This window comes from Oncorhynchus mykiss, chromosome 23 (genome assembly GCF_013265735.2).
Source record: "Oncorhynchus mykiss isolate Arlee chromosome 23, USDA_OmykA_1.1, whole genome shotgun sequence".
In the NCBI taxonomy this organism is placed as follows: domain Eukaryota; kingdom Metazoa; phylum Chordata; class Actinopteri; order Salmoniformes; family Salmonidae; genus Oncorhynchus; species Oncorhynchus mykiss.
This window is the reverse complement of record NC_048587.1, coordinates 28,092,839-28,110,193: the sequence shown is the minus strand read 5'-3', so window position 1 is coordinate 28,110,193 and position 17,355 is coordinate 28,092,839. Positions and strand designations below refer to the sequence as shown.

The 17,355-nt window shown below is 43.7% G+C and overlaps 1 protein-coding gene across 1 annotated transcript in view; it reads right to left on the bottom strand.

Annotated features, from left to right (window-relative positions):
* The window catches only part of LOC110502531 (phytanoyl-CoA hydroxylase-interacting protein-like), a 42,227-nt gene extending 30,480 nt beyond the window's left edge, over positions 1–11,747 (bottom strand). The window contains exon 1 of the mRNA XM_021580608.2: positions 11,476–11,747. Coding sequence (XP_021436283.1) covers positions 11,476–11,581 — 106 coding nt within the window. The 5' untranslated portion in view covers positions 11,582–11,747. The remainder of the gene's footprint in view (positions 1–11,475) is intronic.
* Between the last annotated feature and the right edge of the window lie 5,608 nt (positions 11,748–17,355).

The window sequence follows — 17,355 nt, the reverse complement described above, 5'->3', positions numbered from 1 at the left end:
TAGAAGCTGTTTAGAAGCCTCTTGGACCTAGACTTGGCGCTCCGGTACCACTTTCCGTGCTATAGCAGAGAGAACAGTCTATGACAAGGGTGGCTGGAGTCTTTGATGATTTTTTGGGCCCTCCTATGACAGCACCTGGTATAGAGGTCCTGGATGGCGGGAAACTTGGCCCCTGTGATGTACTGGGCCGTACGCACTACCTTCTGCAGTGCCTTGCGGTTGGAGGTCGAGCAGTTGCCATACCAGGCAGTGATGATGCAGTCAGGATGCTCTCGATGGTGCAGCTGTAAAACCTTTTGAAGATCTGAGGACCCATGCCAAATCTTTTCAGTCTCCTGAGGGGGAATATGTTTTGTCATGCCCTCTTCAAAACTGTCTTGTTGTGCTTGGACCATGCTAGTTTGTTGGTGATGTGGACGCCAAGGAACTTGAAGCTCTCAACCTGCTCCACTACAGCCCCGTTGATGAGAATGGGGATGTGCACGATCCTCATTTTCCTGTAGTCCACAATCCTCTCCTTTTCTTGATCGCGTTGAGGAAGAGGTTTTTGTCCTTGCACCACACGGTCAGGTCTCTGTCCTCCCTATAGGCCGTGTTGAGGATCAGCGTGGCGGATGTGTTGTTACCTACACTTACCATCCGTTAGGAAGTCCAGGATGCAGTTGCAGAGGGAGGTGTTTAGTCCCAGGGTCCTTAGCTTCATGATGAGCTTTGAAGGGACTATGATGTTGAACAGTGAGCTGTAGCCAATGAATAGCATTCTTACATAGGTGTTCCTTTTTGTCCAGGTGTGAAAGGGCAGTGTGGAGTCAAATAGAGATTAGTGTTCTTGGGCACAGGGACTATGCTGGTCTGCTTGAAACATGTTGGTATTAGAGACTCAGATAGGGAAAGGTTGAAAATGTCAGTGAAGACACTTGCCAGTTGGTCAGCACATGCTCGGAGTACACGTTCTGGTAATTCGTCTGGCCCTACAGCCTTGTGAATGTTGACCTGTTTAAAGATTTTACTCACATCGGCTGTGGAGAGCGTGATCACACAGTTGTCAGGAAAAGCTGATGCTCTCAAGCATGTTTCAGTGTTACTTGTCTCGAAACGAGCATAGAAGTTATTTAGCTCGTCTGGTAGGCTCGTGTCACTGGGTAGCTCTCGGCTGTGCTTCCCTTTGTAGTCTATAATAGTTTGCAAGCCCTGCCATATCCAACGAGCGTCGAAGTTAGTATAGTACGATTCGATCTTAATGGTTTGTCGGAGGGCAGAGCAGGATTTCTTATAAGCTTCCAGGTTAGAGTCCTGTACCTTGAAAGCGGCAGCTCTACCCTTTAGCTCAGTGCGAATGTCACCTGTAATCCATGGCTTCTGGTTGGGGTATGTACATACAGTCACTGTGGGAACAACGTCATCGATGCACTTATTGATGAAGCCAGTGACTGATGGTGGTGTACTCCTCAATGCCATCGCAAGAATCCCGGAACATATTCCAGTCTCTGCTAGCAAAACAGCCCTGTAGTTTCATCTGACTACTTTTTTATAGACTGAGTCACTGGTGCTTCCTGCTTTAATTTTTGTTTGTCAGCAGGAATCAGGAGAATAGAATTATGGTCAGATTTGCCCAATGGAGGGCGAGGGAGAGCTTTGTATGTGTCTCTCTGTTTGGAGTAAAGGTGGTCTATATTTTTTTCCCTCTGGTTGCACATTTAACATGCTGATAGAAATTAGGTTAAACTGATTTAAGTTTCCCTGCATTAAAGTCCCCGGCCACTAGGAGTGTCGCCTCTGGATGAGCGTTTTCTTGTTTGCTTATGGCAAAATACAGCTCATTGAGTGCGGTTTTAGTGCCAACATCAGATGAAAACTCTCTAGGTAGATAGTGTGGTCTACAGCTTATCATGAGATATTCTACCTCAGGCAAACAAAACCTCAAGACTTCCTTAAATATTGTGCACCAGCTGTTGTTTACAAATGTGCATAGGCCCCCGCCCCGTGTCTTACCAGAGGCAGCTGTTCTATCCTGCCGATAGTGTAAAAACCCATCAGCTGTATGTTATTAATGTCATCGTTCAGCCACGACTCAGTGAAATATATATATTACAATATTTAATGTCCTGTTGGTAGGATATGTGGAATGCTTTCGACACCTTGTACAGTCCATGCCCTGACGGATTGAGGCTGTTCTGAGGGCAAAATGGGGGGTCCGACAAACAATTTGTTAGTTCGACATGATGGGATATTTTTGTGTCGGTAAAGTGTATTATGTGAGAAATGGCAGTGGAAACGCCTTTTTACACATACCTTGCGAAAGTATTCGGCCCCCTTGAACTTTGCGACCTTTTGCCACATTTCAGGCTTCAAACATAAAGATATAAAACTGTATTTTTTTGTGAAGAATCAACAACAAGTGGGACACAATCATGAAGTGGAACGACATTTATTCGATATTTCAAACTTTTTTAACAAATCAAAAACTGAAAAATTGGGCGTGCAAAATTATTCAGCCCCTTTACTTTCAGTACAGCAAACTCTCTCCAGAAGTTCAGTGAGGATCTCTGAATGATCCAATGTTGACCTAAATGACTAATGATGATAAATACAATCCACCTGTGTGTAATCAAGTCTCCGTATAAATGCACCTGCACTGTGATAGTCTCAGAGGTCCGTTAAAAGCGCAGAGAGCATCATGAAGAACAAGGAACACACCAGGCAGGTCCGAGATACTGTTGTGAAGAAGTTTAAAGCCGGATTTGGATACAAAAAGATTTCCCAAGCTTTAAACATCCCAAGGAGCACTGTGCAAGCGATAATATTGAAATGGAAGGAGTATCAGACCACTGCAAATCTACCAAGACCTGGCCGTCCCTCTAAACTTTCAGCTCATACAAGGAGAAGACTGATCAGAGATGCAGCCAAGAGGCCCATGATCACTCTGGATGAACTGCAGAGATCTACAGCTGAGGTGGGAGACTCTGTCCATAGGACAACAATCAGTCGTATATTGCACAAATCTGGCCATTATGGAAGAGTGGCAGGAAGAAAGCCATTTCTTAAAGATATCCATAAAAAGTGTTGTTTAAAGTTTGCCACAAGCCATCTGGGAGACACACCAAACATGTGGAAGAAGGTGCTCTGGTCAGATGAAACCAAAATTGAACTTTTTGGCAACAATGCAAAACGTTATGTTTGGCGTAAAAGCAACACAGCTGAACACACCATCCCCACTGTCAAACATGGTGGTGGCAGCATCATGGTTTGGGCCTGCTTTTCTTCAGCAGGGACAGGGAAGATGGTTAAAATTGATGGGAAGATGGATGGAGCCAAATACAGGACCATTCTGGAAGAAAACCTGATGGAGTCTGCAAAAGACCTGAGACTGGGACGGAGATTTGTCTTCCAACAAGACAATGATCCAAAAAAAAAAGCAAAATCTACAATGGAATGGTTCAAAAATAAACATATCCAGGTGTTAGAATGGCCAAGTCAAAGTCCAGACCTGAATCTAATCAAGAATCTGTGGAAAGAACTGAAAACTGCTGTTCACACATGCTCTCCATCCAACCTCACTGAGCTCGAGCTGTTTTGCAAGGAGGAATGGGAAAAAATTTCAGTCTCTCGATGTGCAAAACTGATAGAGACATACCCCAAGCGACTTACAGCTGTAATCGCAGCAAAAGGTGGCGCTACAAAGTATTAACTTAAGGGGGCTGAATAATTTTGCACGCCCAATTTTTCAGTTTTTGATTTGTTAAAAAAGTTTGAAATATCCAATAAATGTCGTTCCACTTCATGATTGTGTCCCACTTGTTGTTGATTCTTCACAAAAAAATACAGTTTTATATCTTTATGTTTGAAGCCTGAAATGTGGCAAAAGGTCGCAAAGTTCAAGGGGGCCGAATACTTTCGCAGGGCACTGTATTTGGATATAATTACCATCATATCAAAGTTAACTTGGGAGTCACCTGAATATAAACTCAGCAAAAAAAGAAACGTCCCTTCTTCAGGACCCTGTCTTTCAAAGATCATTCGTGAAAATCCAAATAACTTCACAGATCTTCATTGTAAAAGGTTTAAACACTGTTTCCCATGCTTGTTCAATGAACTGTAAACAATTAATGAACATGCACCTGTGGAACGGTCGTTAAGACACTAACAGCTTACAGACAGTAGGCAATTAAGGTCACAGTTATGAAAACTTTGGACACTAAATAGGCCTTTCTACTGACTCTGAAAAACACCAAATGAAAGATGCCCAGGGTCCCTGCTCATCTGCGTGAACGTGCCGTAAGCATGCTGCAAGGAGGCATGAGGACTGCAGATGTGGCCAGGGCAATAAATTGCAATGTCCGTATTGTGAGACGCCTAAGACAGTGCTACAAGGAGACAGGACAGACAGCTGATCATCCTCGCAGTGGCAGACCACGTGTAGGCTGAGAGAGGCTAGACTGAGGGCTTGTAGGCCTGTTGTCTGGTGAGGACCTGCCTTACATCACCGGCAACAACGTTACCTATGGGCACAAACCCACCTTCGCTGGACCAGACAGGACTGGCAAACAGTGCTCTTCACTGACGAGTCACGGTTTTGTCTCACCAGGAGTGATTGTCAGATTCGCGTTTATCATTGAAGGAATGAGCGGTGCACCAAGGCCTGTACTCTGGAGTGGGATCGCTTTGGAGGTGGAGGGTCCGTCATGGTATGAGGCGGTGTCTCACAGCATCCTCCTCCCTCATGTGGTACCCTTCCTGCAGGCTCATCTTGACATGACCCTCCAGCATGACAATCCCACCAGCCATACTGCTCATTCTGTGCGTGATTTCCTGCAAGATATGAATGTCAGTGTTCTGCCATGGCCAGCGAAGAGCCCGGATCTCAATCCCATTGAGCACGTCTGGGACCTGTTGGATCGGAGGGTGAGGGCTAGGGCCATTCCCCCCAGAAATGTCTGGGAATTTGCAGGTGCCTTGGTAGAACAGTGGGGTAACATCTCACAGCAAGAACGGGCAAATCTGGTGCAGTCCACGTGGAGGAGATGCCACTCCGATTCCTCCTCATCCGACGACGACACCCGTTACACATTATTAAATGTCTGTTAGTCACATGTCTGTGGAACTTGTTCAGTTTATGTCTCAGTTGTTGAATATTGTTATGTTCATACAAATATTTACATATGTTAAGTTTGCTGAAGATAAACGCAGTTGACATTGAGAGGACAATTCTTTTTTTGCTGAGTTCATGTAGTGTGGTTTGTCCTCCCACTTCGACTCGGAAAACCATGCAGTTTATTAGGCAACAGATTCAATAAGTCCTCATGAACTTCACAGGGTGGTGAACGTGCACTTCATAGGCTTGATCCAATAAATATCGAGTGTCTTATTCTGGTGATCGATGTTTGGCTGCCATTTGAAAAATATAAATTATCTCGCTCTTATCCATAATAATCTCATAATGTAGGTAGCATACCCGCACTGTATCTGCGAGCTGTTGGCAAGAGCGCACGTGCCAAGACCAGAGTGGGCACGTTTGTGACAAAACCATCATAGCGTTGAAAATATGATGGAAACCATTTTAACTAGCATTTTTCATTTGGTACAGATAAATGTAACCACAAAAGTCATTTTTTCTGTGTACTATGTCATCACGCACAGACTTTTATCCACAATATATTAGTTTGCTGGAAACACATCTCTGGTGGTAAAATGTGCATATTGTTTAGTGCAGATTTTAGAATATTCACATGACAATCTGGATAGAAACCTAGCTACTGTTGTAGTGCTATTTGGGTTGTTAATTGGAGTCGTTCTGATATTTCTTGATTTCTTGTATTATTGCTTTATTGGATTATTTGTGTACTTGTTTGACATTTTACTGCATTTTTAGGAGCTAGTAACATAAACATTTTGCTGCATCCACTATAACATCTGCAAAACTGTGTAAGCGAGCAATAAACTTTGATTTTATTCAATCAGATCAAATCAAATGTTATTGGTCACATATACATATTTAGCAGATGTTAATGTGGGTGTAGCGCAATGTTTGAGTTCTTATCTCCAACAGTGCAGTAGAATCTAACAATTCACAACAATACACAAATCTAAAAGTAAAAGAATGGAATAAAGGAATATATACATATTAGGCAATGAGCAATGTCAGAGTGGCATTGATTAAAATACAGTAGAATAGAATACAGTATATACATATGAGATGAGTAAAGCAGAAATAACACACACAAAAAATGAAATACTGCAATGAAGTTGCTTAGTAGCTAGAAGCAGAGCTGTCATGTCTGTCTGCACCATCTTGCCAATGTGGTAACTAAACTGAACTGGTAACCACTGGACATAGACGTGATACATATATATATATATATATTGATAGGTCCTGGTTGGCACACATTTGAAGTGTGGCTGAATTTCTTATACAGTTTTTAAATAGGATGTCTTGTCTTAAACACTAAAATTGTAATGGGTCCTTCAAATGTTGATGTCAGTTCCCGTTCTGTTATTTCTCTATGCAGTTCCCAGAGCTATTCTTGAGACAGAGGGGAAAGGCTCAGCCACATATGCCTTCTCAATGATGAAAACCACTTTATACACATCACAATGCTAAAATATTGATGGGCCTCTGACAAAGCCATTTTCTAGTCTGGGTTGGCTTGGGAATTCTCACGTTTGTGTTGACGATTAAATATTGATGTTTGCTAGATATTTTTAGACAGGGTTGTGACACTGAAATTAACATTAAATTAGCAATTGTATAAATACATTGGAGAAAATCCAATACATTTCCAAGAGAACTAAATGTATTGTATTCCTAGACAGCAAACAATTTGTTAAAGGGCACAGTCCCTACATTTCGACAAGCTTAGCAGCATAAAAAGTTAAACACAGAGAACATTAATTAAAGTGACACCAACCCATCAAAACAACTTGTTGCCAGCTTTAGTCTGTCAAAGCAGGATAAACTATCAAATCAAATTGTATGCGCCAAATATAACAGGTGTAGTAGACCTTACAGTGAAATGGGGGGGGTGCAAATAGTCTGGGTAGCCATTTGATTAGCTGTTCAGGAGTCTTATGGCTTGTTTAGAAGCCTCTTGGACCTAGACTTGGCACTCCGGTACCGCTTGCCATGCGATAGCAGAGTGAACGGTCTGACTAGGGTGGCTGGAGTCTTTGACAACTTTTAGGGCCTTCCTCTGACACCTGCATGTGAAGTTGAGGTAAACTGTCGGTGGTGTTAGTGAGAATACATTTTCAGGAGATGATCCTGTCCTACACTTGATTTATTCTAAAAACACGGTTTAAACTGATTTCGTGTTTAGATGGGCTGTCAAGTAGGCATGGTTTTATTGTTATTATCATGATGTTGGACCTATCATCAATGACATTGGATCAGATATATTGTAATCTACATGCGAATAGGAGTGCTCAACCCCAAAACACATACAGATGGTCATAGGCTACATCAAGCATCATCAAAGCTAGTGAACAAATCAGCCTGTCTTGGGAAAGGAGCTTCATACTCAACATACAATTATAATGTTTGGTAAAGAATGCAGGCGCTTTTTATAACCCTGTCATTTCATTTCCCCTCAGGATCTGTAAAGTAATGACAGAGATTGTTGTGCTGTTGTACTACAAACAGTGGGCAGCTCAAGCACACTTATCCCTTATTTACCCAGTATTGACTGACAAATTGGAGAGTGCTTGTTTGCTGCAAAGGGGCCAATACAAGCCCAGTAAACCCACAGCACAAAGCACAGAGCTGGCACCAACAGCAACATCCATAAGAAAGTTCAGCCTATACCATTACTAAAATTAGAGTTTTAAAATCAGGCCAGAGTCGTAAGGGGATATAAAGAGCATCCCACTACATTATAGGATTGGCAGCCGCCCCAGGAAATGAGAAATAGAACCAGAGGTACAATTGGTGCACTGTGTTGGCAGGGTCTAACTGCCCTGCTGTGTGGCCTAATGAAGACCACCATTGACTAGATAGGGCCTAGACAACAGCCCCTATGTACAAATCAAAAGACACATTATCAAGCTCAGTTTAAGCGGTCACTTTCAACATCTTTCTAAATGCACATCTGTAATATTTCTGTGACTAGGCCATAGATTATAGATGGTTGATTATTGTCTTGCAATAAAATGCACAGTGCCTTTGGAAAGTATTCAGACCCCTTGACTTTTTCCACATTTTGCTACGCTACAGCCTTATTCTAAAATTGATTAAATATTTTTTCTTCTTCATCAATTTACAGACAATACCCCATAATGACAAAGCAAAAACAGATTTTAGAATTGTTTTCTAATTTATTACAAATAAAAAACTGGAATATCACATTTACATAAGTATTCAGATCCTTTACTCAGTCATTTGATGAAGCACCTTTACCACAGGTGGAATTAAATACTCTCAGGAGAGACCTGAAAATTGCTGTGCAGAGACACTCCCCATCCAACCCGACAGAGCTTGAGAGGATCTGCAGCATCATACCCAAGAAGACTCAATGCTGTAATCGCTTCATAATGACAATTACAGCATTGTGTGTTCTTGTCATTATGTGCATGTGATATTTCAGCGATTACAGCATCTAGTCTTCCTAGGTATGACTCTACAAGCTTGGCACACCTGTATTTGGGGAGTTTTTCCCATTCTTCTCTGCAGATCCTCTCAAGCTCTGTTGGATGGGGAGCGTTGCTGCACAGCTATTTTCAGGTCTCTCCAGAGATGCTTGATTAGGTTCAAGTCCAGGCTCTGGCTGGGCCCCTCAAGGACATTCAGAGACTTGCCCCGAAGCTACTGCTGTGCTGTCTTGGCTGTGTGTTTAGGGTCGTTGTCCTGTTGGAAGGGGAACCTTCGCCCAAGTCTGAGGTCCTGAGCACTCTGGAGCAGGTTTCCATCAAGGATCTCCCTGTACTTTGCTCCATTCATCTTTGCCTCAATCCTGACTAGTCTCCCAGTCCCTGCCACTGAAAAACATCCCCACAACATGATGCTGCCACCACCGTAGGGATGGTGCAAGGTTTCCTCCAGATGTGATGCTTGACATTCAGGCCAAAGAGTTCAATCTTTTTTTCAACAGACCAGAGAATCTTGTTTCACGTTGTCTGAGAGTCTTTAGGTGCCTTTTGACAAACTCCAAGCAGGCTGTCATGCGCCTTTTACTGAGGAGTGGCTTCAGTCTGGGCACTCTACAATAAAGGCCTGATTGTTGGAGTTCTTCAGAGTGACCATCGGGTTCTTGGTCACCTCCCTGACCAAGGCTCTTCTCCCCCGATTGCTCAGTTTGGCCGGGTGGCCAGCTCTAGGAAGAGTTTTGGTGGTTCCAAACATCTTCTATTTAGGAATGATGGAGGCCACTGTGTTCTTGGGGACCTTCAACGCTGCAGACATTTTTGGTACCCTTCCCCAGATCTGTGCCTTCACACAATCCTGTCTCTGAGCTCTATGGACAATTCCTTCGACCTCATGGCTTGGTTTTTGCTCTGACGTGCACTGTCAACTGTAGGACCTTATATAGACACGTGTGTGCCTTTCCATATCATGTCCAAGCAATTGAATTTACCACAGGTGGACTCAAATCAAGTTGTAGAAACATCTCAAGGATGATCAATGGAAACAGGATGCACCTGAGCTCAATTTCAACTCTAATAGCAAAGGGTCTGAATACCTGTGTAAATAAGGTATTTCTGTTTATTATTTTTTATAAATTTGCAAAAATGTCTAAAACCCTGTTTTCACTTTGTCATTATCGGGTATTTTGTGTTGATTTCTGAGGAGGATTTTTTATTTAATCAATTTTAGAATAAGGCTGTAACGCAACAAAATGTTTAAAAAAGTCAAGGGGTCTGAACTTTCCAAAGGCACTGTAATGCAATAAAGCACTGAGTATGTGTCATCCAGCGTATTATGTAACAAATTAATTTGTCCATGTTCTCTCACTCTATTGTAAAATTATCTGAGTAATTAGAGTGAAGGGTGTGGATGCTCCATCTTTAGCTTTGTTTATACCTGGCACATCTTTGGTCCTGATTTTGTCCACATTCTGATTATGCCCACATTTTCAGATATGCTTCTACACCTTGTATTAAAATGTGTCTCTTATCCATCGACTGTTTCCACAATGTGACCAGATTTCCTGGTCCCTCCCTGTATGCAAATTATTTCATGGATATTCTTTCAAAATAATATTCATTTATTTATTTTAAGACACACATTGATGTCATAAGTCAATGGTACCACCTGTCAATGATTTTAGAAGATGGATAATGATGATTTAAATAGTTTCACTGTCCAGAGCCATCTACAATTGTGAGATAACCAGACACAATGTTTGCCTGACTACCTCCAGAGGGGGCAAGAAGATCTGATCACAATGTGTCTTTTGAACATACATACTTGTCTACAAATGCGGGCACAATTAGGACAAAGGACACATGTTAACACCAGGTATAAACGGGGCTTCTGTCTGCAGATGGGTGCAGCCATCTTTGAGCCCAGTCCCCCAGTGATGATGACTTGCTATTTTTTCATTCAGATCAGCTAACATAGGCTATACATCGAAAGAGTAGCCTAGGCTGGGCCTAGCAACAGCTGGTCTCCATTTGCATGTATTTCTCAAAACTATCTTAATGTTGCAAATGTTTTAATAGGCCTGATATCGAAATGTAAACTTCAACAAAACCTTTTAATGATCAGACCATAACGTTTTAACCATTGTACAGTGATTCCTCTGTTGCATACCAAAATAGTTGTATTTTCAAAATGCAGCTGAATCCTCAAAGATAGTAGCTTTTCTTAGTCAGAGCATGTTAAATAATGCAGTTCAAATCTATCTTTGTATCGGCTTGTGGATGTGGTTCCTGATTTAAAACAGCTCTAACTGTAGGCTACTTCAATATATACTATATATTTGTAATGTCAAGCTTTGTTCAGAGATGCACCAGGCATGAATAACGTTAGTGTTCCCTATTCATTGAAACCTTTGCAAAAGCGATCCACCGGCTGCTGTCCACGTCCATGGTTCTGAAATGGTGAAACCCCATTTTCCTGAAATGCCATCATGTGGAATGTATGCCCGTTTCATAGTGAAAACCCTAAATGCATATGATGCATACATAAGATAGGTTATGTGAGGAAAATGCACTGATGCCCTCAGCTATTCCGCGCACGCAGCAGCGCACCAGTCACCGTCCAAATCGGATTAACTGTAAACCTGCCGTATTATTACATTTTCATCATAAAATAAGGGACAAACAGAAACCCTAGCCACTATTTGGACCCTTATTCAGTCATTATGGCACCACTATAGATGGCTAGTAGAGCCCACTAGCGTGGCTGTAATCTTTCATTAACTGATGGAAGGGAATATTCTAATGCACACAAAATGAAATTGGTGGAGTGGATGGGGGTAATCCATGAAATTTCAACACCTAGGCTACATGACAATCCAAAATGCAGTTTTTTTGTGCGCTTACCCTCTCGCTCGCATAATTGTATACCGTCCAAGCTGAGGTTCTTTATCATACCCTCACACGGACTCATCGGGCTGGTTAAGTTGTGTCCCAATCTTGGAATCTCCATTTCTACAACAGAGCCGGGATGCCTCTCCTGGTATCGGTGGAATTTCGCTCGTTTTGCCGCAGGACTTGCTTCCTTCACATTCGATCAAGAAAGAGAGAGATAGAGTGACCGGTTCCCAGCCCCTTCGCTCCCTCGCAGCATCTCTCTCCAGGGTGGTGGGGCTGAAGGCGCGTCAGCAAATCGTCACGAGCGCATAGCACACTGCCGATTTGACGCTGCAACGTGAGAGGCATACACACTGCGAAGATATGCCAGTCCTTATAATGTATTGTCTATATTACACTTTTCTACTTAATAGGTCCCAGGCGCGCGCTATTGTCCATGTACGCCACAAGTGTTTCCCCTATTCTGCCGCAGGACAGTGGGACATGAATACCGGAGATTGAGCAACAATTTATGTAGCCTAACTACAGTACCACTTCCAACCCCACCAATTTAACTAAATTGTAACCTAAATACACATGGTTTGTTTTGCGTTTCGTTTCTGTTAAAGTCATCCAAACAAGATGGTCCATAGGCATATAGCCTTATTTGGAGAGCTCTGCGCGTCTCGCGCTCTCTCCACAGGAGCGCAGGTGCAAGTGGCCCACGCATTAATGAAGCGGGAACGACCCATCTCACCTTTCATAACAAGAAGAATAATGCATTTTAAACAGCTGTGGCCTATCTCTGCCAGAATAATTTCGCCATGGGCCTTTTCTTGAGTCTAACGTGACACATAACGTCTAATCACATGCGAGATTTCACAGATGGCTTCATTCTAAATGTATGAAAGACTACAAACTATAAATGTATTTATCCATGAAATTGCCTTGAGATGATTAATACTGACCTCACAGTTAGCTCTCTCTCTCTCTCTCTCTCTCTCTATCTCTCTCTCTCTCTCTCCCTCTCTCTCTCTCTCTCTGTCTGTCTGTCTGTCTGTCGAAGTTATCTCTCCCCACACCAGGTCTGTCACCCCGCCACAATGACAGGGTCGTCCAAACATGAGGGTCAAACCAAACTCACAGACAAAACAATGAATGACCATTCCTTTTATATCAAATATTTATTCAGTGCTGAAGCTAAACTAAATATGCTATTGGCAATACGATTAAAATGTAACAATATTATAATATTTAATTCCAATAGAAAACGGGATGCCCTCCCACTGGGCACAGACTTCAGTTCATAGTCTAATTTTGATTTGCATTTGGTTGTCAACTAACCTTGAACTCAACTTGAAATCATCAAATGTCATCATGTCATTGGATTTAGGTTAAAAGTTAATTAAATAAAAGTGGAAATGCCTTTATGTTGATTACTTTTTGCATATCTAATCATTTCCCCACATTGATTCAACGAAACCACGATGATTCAACCAGCTTCAATCGACATTAGCGCAACATTGGAGTGACGAGGTGTTACTTTACATTTCACCATTGTTTTGAGCGTCTCAGGGTATTTGGACAAATATGTGTGTTATCTTTTCAGCAGACCCACACTGTCTGCGACTGCACCAAAATGTCTACTGAGTCATCATGCTGAGAAGGCAGAGGCAGTAACTAACTGCTGCGTATATGTGATTTAATACACTTGGAAATAGGGAAACCCTAAGCCCGCCTATATAGATACACGTAGACACGAACAAAAGGACGCTCACGTGCTTGTAAACACGCACGCACGCAGACGCACACACACACACTGGAAACACAAAACATGACAAATGCCAATTCCTGCAGCATATTCAATGTCAACTAAGAATGTGTTGCTGCTCATAATAGGCTACCGTGTCTTTATTAGTGTGCTACTTAATTTTGGTCCAATACAGGGCAAATATGAAGACGCCGCTGATATGGTACTGGTGCTCCTTCTATATATAGCCTCATTTTTGTGTATTTTCATTCCTCTTGTGTTATTATTCTGTTGTCTTTAAAAAAAACCTGCATAGTTGGGAAAGGGTGAATTGAACATCCATACAACATTAATCACCTTGGCATTTCAAATGTAGCACACTAATGAGATTCTAACTCTAAAATTGCATTTGTCAATGGCGCTGAATACATCTCTGTCTTGTCGTTTGTCGTTATTCGACTGACCGGTGTTGCCCGGAGTTCATTCGCCTGGGAGCCATCTCCTGCCTCTCGTCCCCCATCTGGTAGCAGAGTCAAATGAGCACAGCAAGAGGAGCATGGCAATCAATGATGGTCGCATGTCACGAGCCGTGGAAGCAGTGGCGGAACTAGAGTTTTATACATGGGGTGGCCAAGGCTACTTCAGGGGGTCCTTAGACTATGACAGAAAATTAGTGTGTAACCCTAACCTGGCATCTAAGGAGCATGAATGAATAGTATGATTGCTGATTAGAGGTATACTGGAGGTCACTCTGTTTTCATGAATATATAATCTGGGTGAACATCCTACATATTTTCAGAAAATAAAGCTCAAGCACCAAGAAGATAAGATAGCATTTGTGTGTTACATAAATGACATAGTTTATTTACAAATAATTTAATTTACAAAAAAATTAACTGCAATTTGTCATACCAGGTATCAAGCGGAAATGGACTTGGGAATTTTTTTTTTTTTTTTGGTGCCCATCAATATTACAAACGTACAGTATCGTATTTATGCTCATATATACACTACCGTTCAAAAGTTTGGGGTCACTTAGAAATGTCCTTGTTTTTGAAAGAAAAGCCAATTTTTTGTCCATTTAAAATATCATCGAATTGATTAGAAATACAGTGTAGAGATTGTTAATGTTGTAAATGACTATTGTAGCTGGAAACGGCTGATTTTTTATGGAATATCTACATAGGCGTACAGAGGCCCATTATCAGCAACCATCATTCCCGTGTTCCAATGACAAGCTGTGTTAGCTAATCTAAGTTGATCATTTTAAAATGCTAATTGATCATTAGAAAACCCCTTTGCAATTATGTTAGCACAGCAGAAAACTGTTGTCTTATTAAAGAAGCAATAAAATTGTCGTTTAGACTAGTTGAGTATCTAGAGCATCAGTATTTGTGGGTTCGATTACAGGCTCAAAATGGCTAGAAACAAATAACCTTCTTCTGAAACTCCGGATGCTGATGCTCCTGACTCTGACTAGCCTCAGGTAGGGAGATGCACTGGGGTCCGGTGGCGATGCAAGGGATGGGGTCTATTTGCACCTGATCTGCCTGTTAGTGCTTCTTGGAATATAAGTCTGATATCTTTCCATTTCTTTTCATACTGTATATAATTGACCCTATGCAAAAAATAAGACAGTCTATGGTTACATCTAAGCATCCAATTACCCACATTTTAGTCCAATCTCAATCTTAATTACAAATCCCCATTAACATAACTGTACCTTAAAATCAAACCAGCCTAAGTTAATAGTTAGATCATGGCTAGCCCTACTCTGCAGTATGTGTAAGGGGGTGCGTGCCGGTGGCAGGGAAGTCAGGCGCAGGAGATCGAACTTGGTATAAACGGAGTGCTAAAAAGTGCTAAAAACTCAGAAAACCAAAATATACAAAATAATACATGTGGATACAAATCCCGTGGCACACCAGAACATAACTTGCACATAGCTTACAAACAACTATTCACCAACAAGGACATGAGGGGGAACAGAGGGTTAAATACACAACATGTAATTGATGGGATTGGAACCAGGTGTGATACAAGACAAGACAAAACCAAAGGAAAATTAAAAGAGGATCAGCGATGGCTAGAAAGTCGTGACAGTACCGTGGTGGGAGTCGGCCAATTGCGCACGGCTGCAATGCGGTCACTCTTCATCTCCACCCCTGAGGTGGAAATGCGATACCCTAGGAAAAAGACAGTGTTCGAAGAACAGGCATTTCTCAGCCTTGACGTACAGGTCATGCTCCAACAGCCGACCAAGCACTCTGCGCACCAGAGACACATGCTCAGTGCGTGTAGCGGAGTATATCAAAATGTCATCAATATACACCACTACACCCTGCCCGTGCAGGTCCCTGAAAATCTTGTCTACAAAGGCTTGGAAGACAGATGGCGCATTCATCAACCCGTATGGCATGACGAGGTTCTCATAGTGCCCAGAGGTGGTACTGAAAGCCGTCTTCCACTCGTCTCTCTCTCGGATACGCACCAGGTTGTAAGCTCTCCTGAGACCTAGTTTGGTGAAGAAGCGCCCCGCATGCATTGACTCTATCGCTGTGGCTGACGCAGGGATTCGGAGACATGTGTTTCCATAGTCACCATCTCCGCCTGTGAGAGGGGATACACGTGACTCCTGGGAAGTGCAGCGTCTACCAGGAGATCTATCGCACAATCGCCCCGTTGATGAGGTGGTAATTGAGTCGCATTCTTTTTGGAGAAGGCGAGAGCCAAATCGACATATTTGGAAACCTGGTCTGGACTCTCCACCATAGTAGCACCAACGGAAACCCCTAAACACCTACCTGAGCACTCTTGCGACCACCCTGTGAGAGCCCTCTGTGGCCAAGAAACAGTGGGGTTATGACAAGCTAACCAGGGTAGGCCCAGCACCATGGGAAACGCAGGAGAGTCAATAAGGAAGAGACTAATTCTCTCCATATGACCCCCTGTGTCACCATGCCCAAAAGAGCGGTGACCTCCCTAATCAACACTGACCCTAATGGTTGACTATCTAAGGCGTGAACGGGGAAAGCACATCCACAGGAACTATGGGGATCCCTAAACTATGGGCTAAAGCTTTATCAATAAAATTCCCAGCCGTGCCTGAATCGACGAGCTCCTTATGCTGGGAATGCGGGGAAAACTCATGGAAAGTGACAGACACAAACATCTGTGCAACAGAGGGCTCTGGGTGAGAATGGTGCCGGCTCACCTGGGGTGACGCCAGAGCACCCTGACTGCTGCCTCGATCCCCAGAGGAACCAACCCGACACCGACCTGCAGTGTGACCTCTGCGGCCACAGATGGTGCACGAGCGGGAACCCCCTCCGGTCTCCCTGCGCACCGCCCCTCCCAGCTCCATGGGTATCGGAGAGGGGGTGCGGGAGGATGGACCACCGGATCCCGATCAGAACGTCTGCGGGTAGCCAGCAGGTTGTCCAGCCGGAAGGACAAGTCCACCAGCTGGTCAAACGTAAGGGTGGTGTCTGTGCAGGCCAACTCCTGACGGACGTCCTCGCGCAAACTGCAGCGGTCAATCAGGGACCTGTCGCTCCATCCCACGCTGGCAGCCAGGGTCCTAAACTCCAAGGTGAACTCCTGGTCGCTCCTCGTCTCCTGCCTCAGATGGGCGGGTGGTCGAAGACTGCCTGGAAACGGCGGGTGAACTCCGCAAATTGGTCCAAAGCCGCATCTCCCTCTCTCCACACAGCGTTGGCCCACTCCAGGGCTTTCCCGGTGAGGCACGAGACGAGGGCGGACACCCTCTCTCTGCCCGATGGAGCCGGGTGGACGGTGGTCAGGTATAGCTCCAGTTGAAGCAGGAACCCCTGGCAGTTCGCAGCCTCTTCGTCGTACTCCTGGGACAGGGAGAGAACCACCTGGTTCCTTTTCCACTGGAACCAGGTGGAAAAGGGAGGCTCAGATAAGGCCCCGGTTGTGCTGGTGGAGGCGCTGGAAGAACTCCCTGTCTCTTCCAGCGGTCCATAGTCCGGACAATGCGGTCCATGGCGGTGCCAAGATGGTGAAGCATTGCTGCGTGCTCCCGGACGCGCTCCTCCACCCCTATAACCGGGGTACCTGCTCCTGCTGACTCCATAGTTGGGTCGGGGATTCTGTAAGGGGGTGCGTGCTGGTGGCAGGGAAGTCAGGCGCAGGAG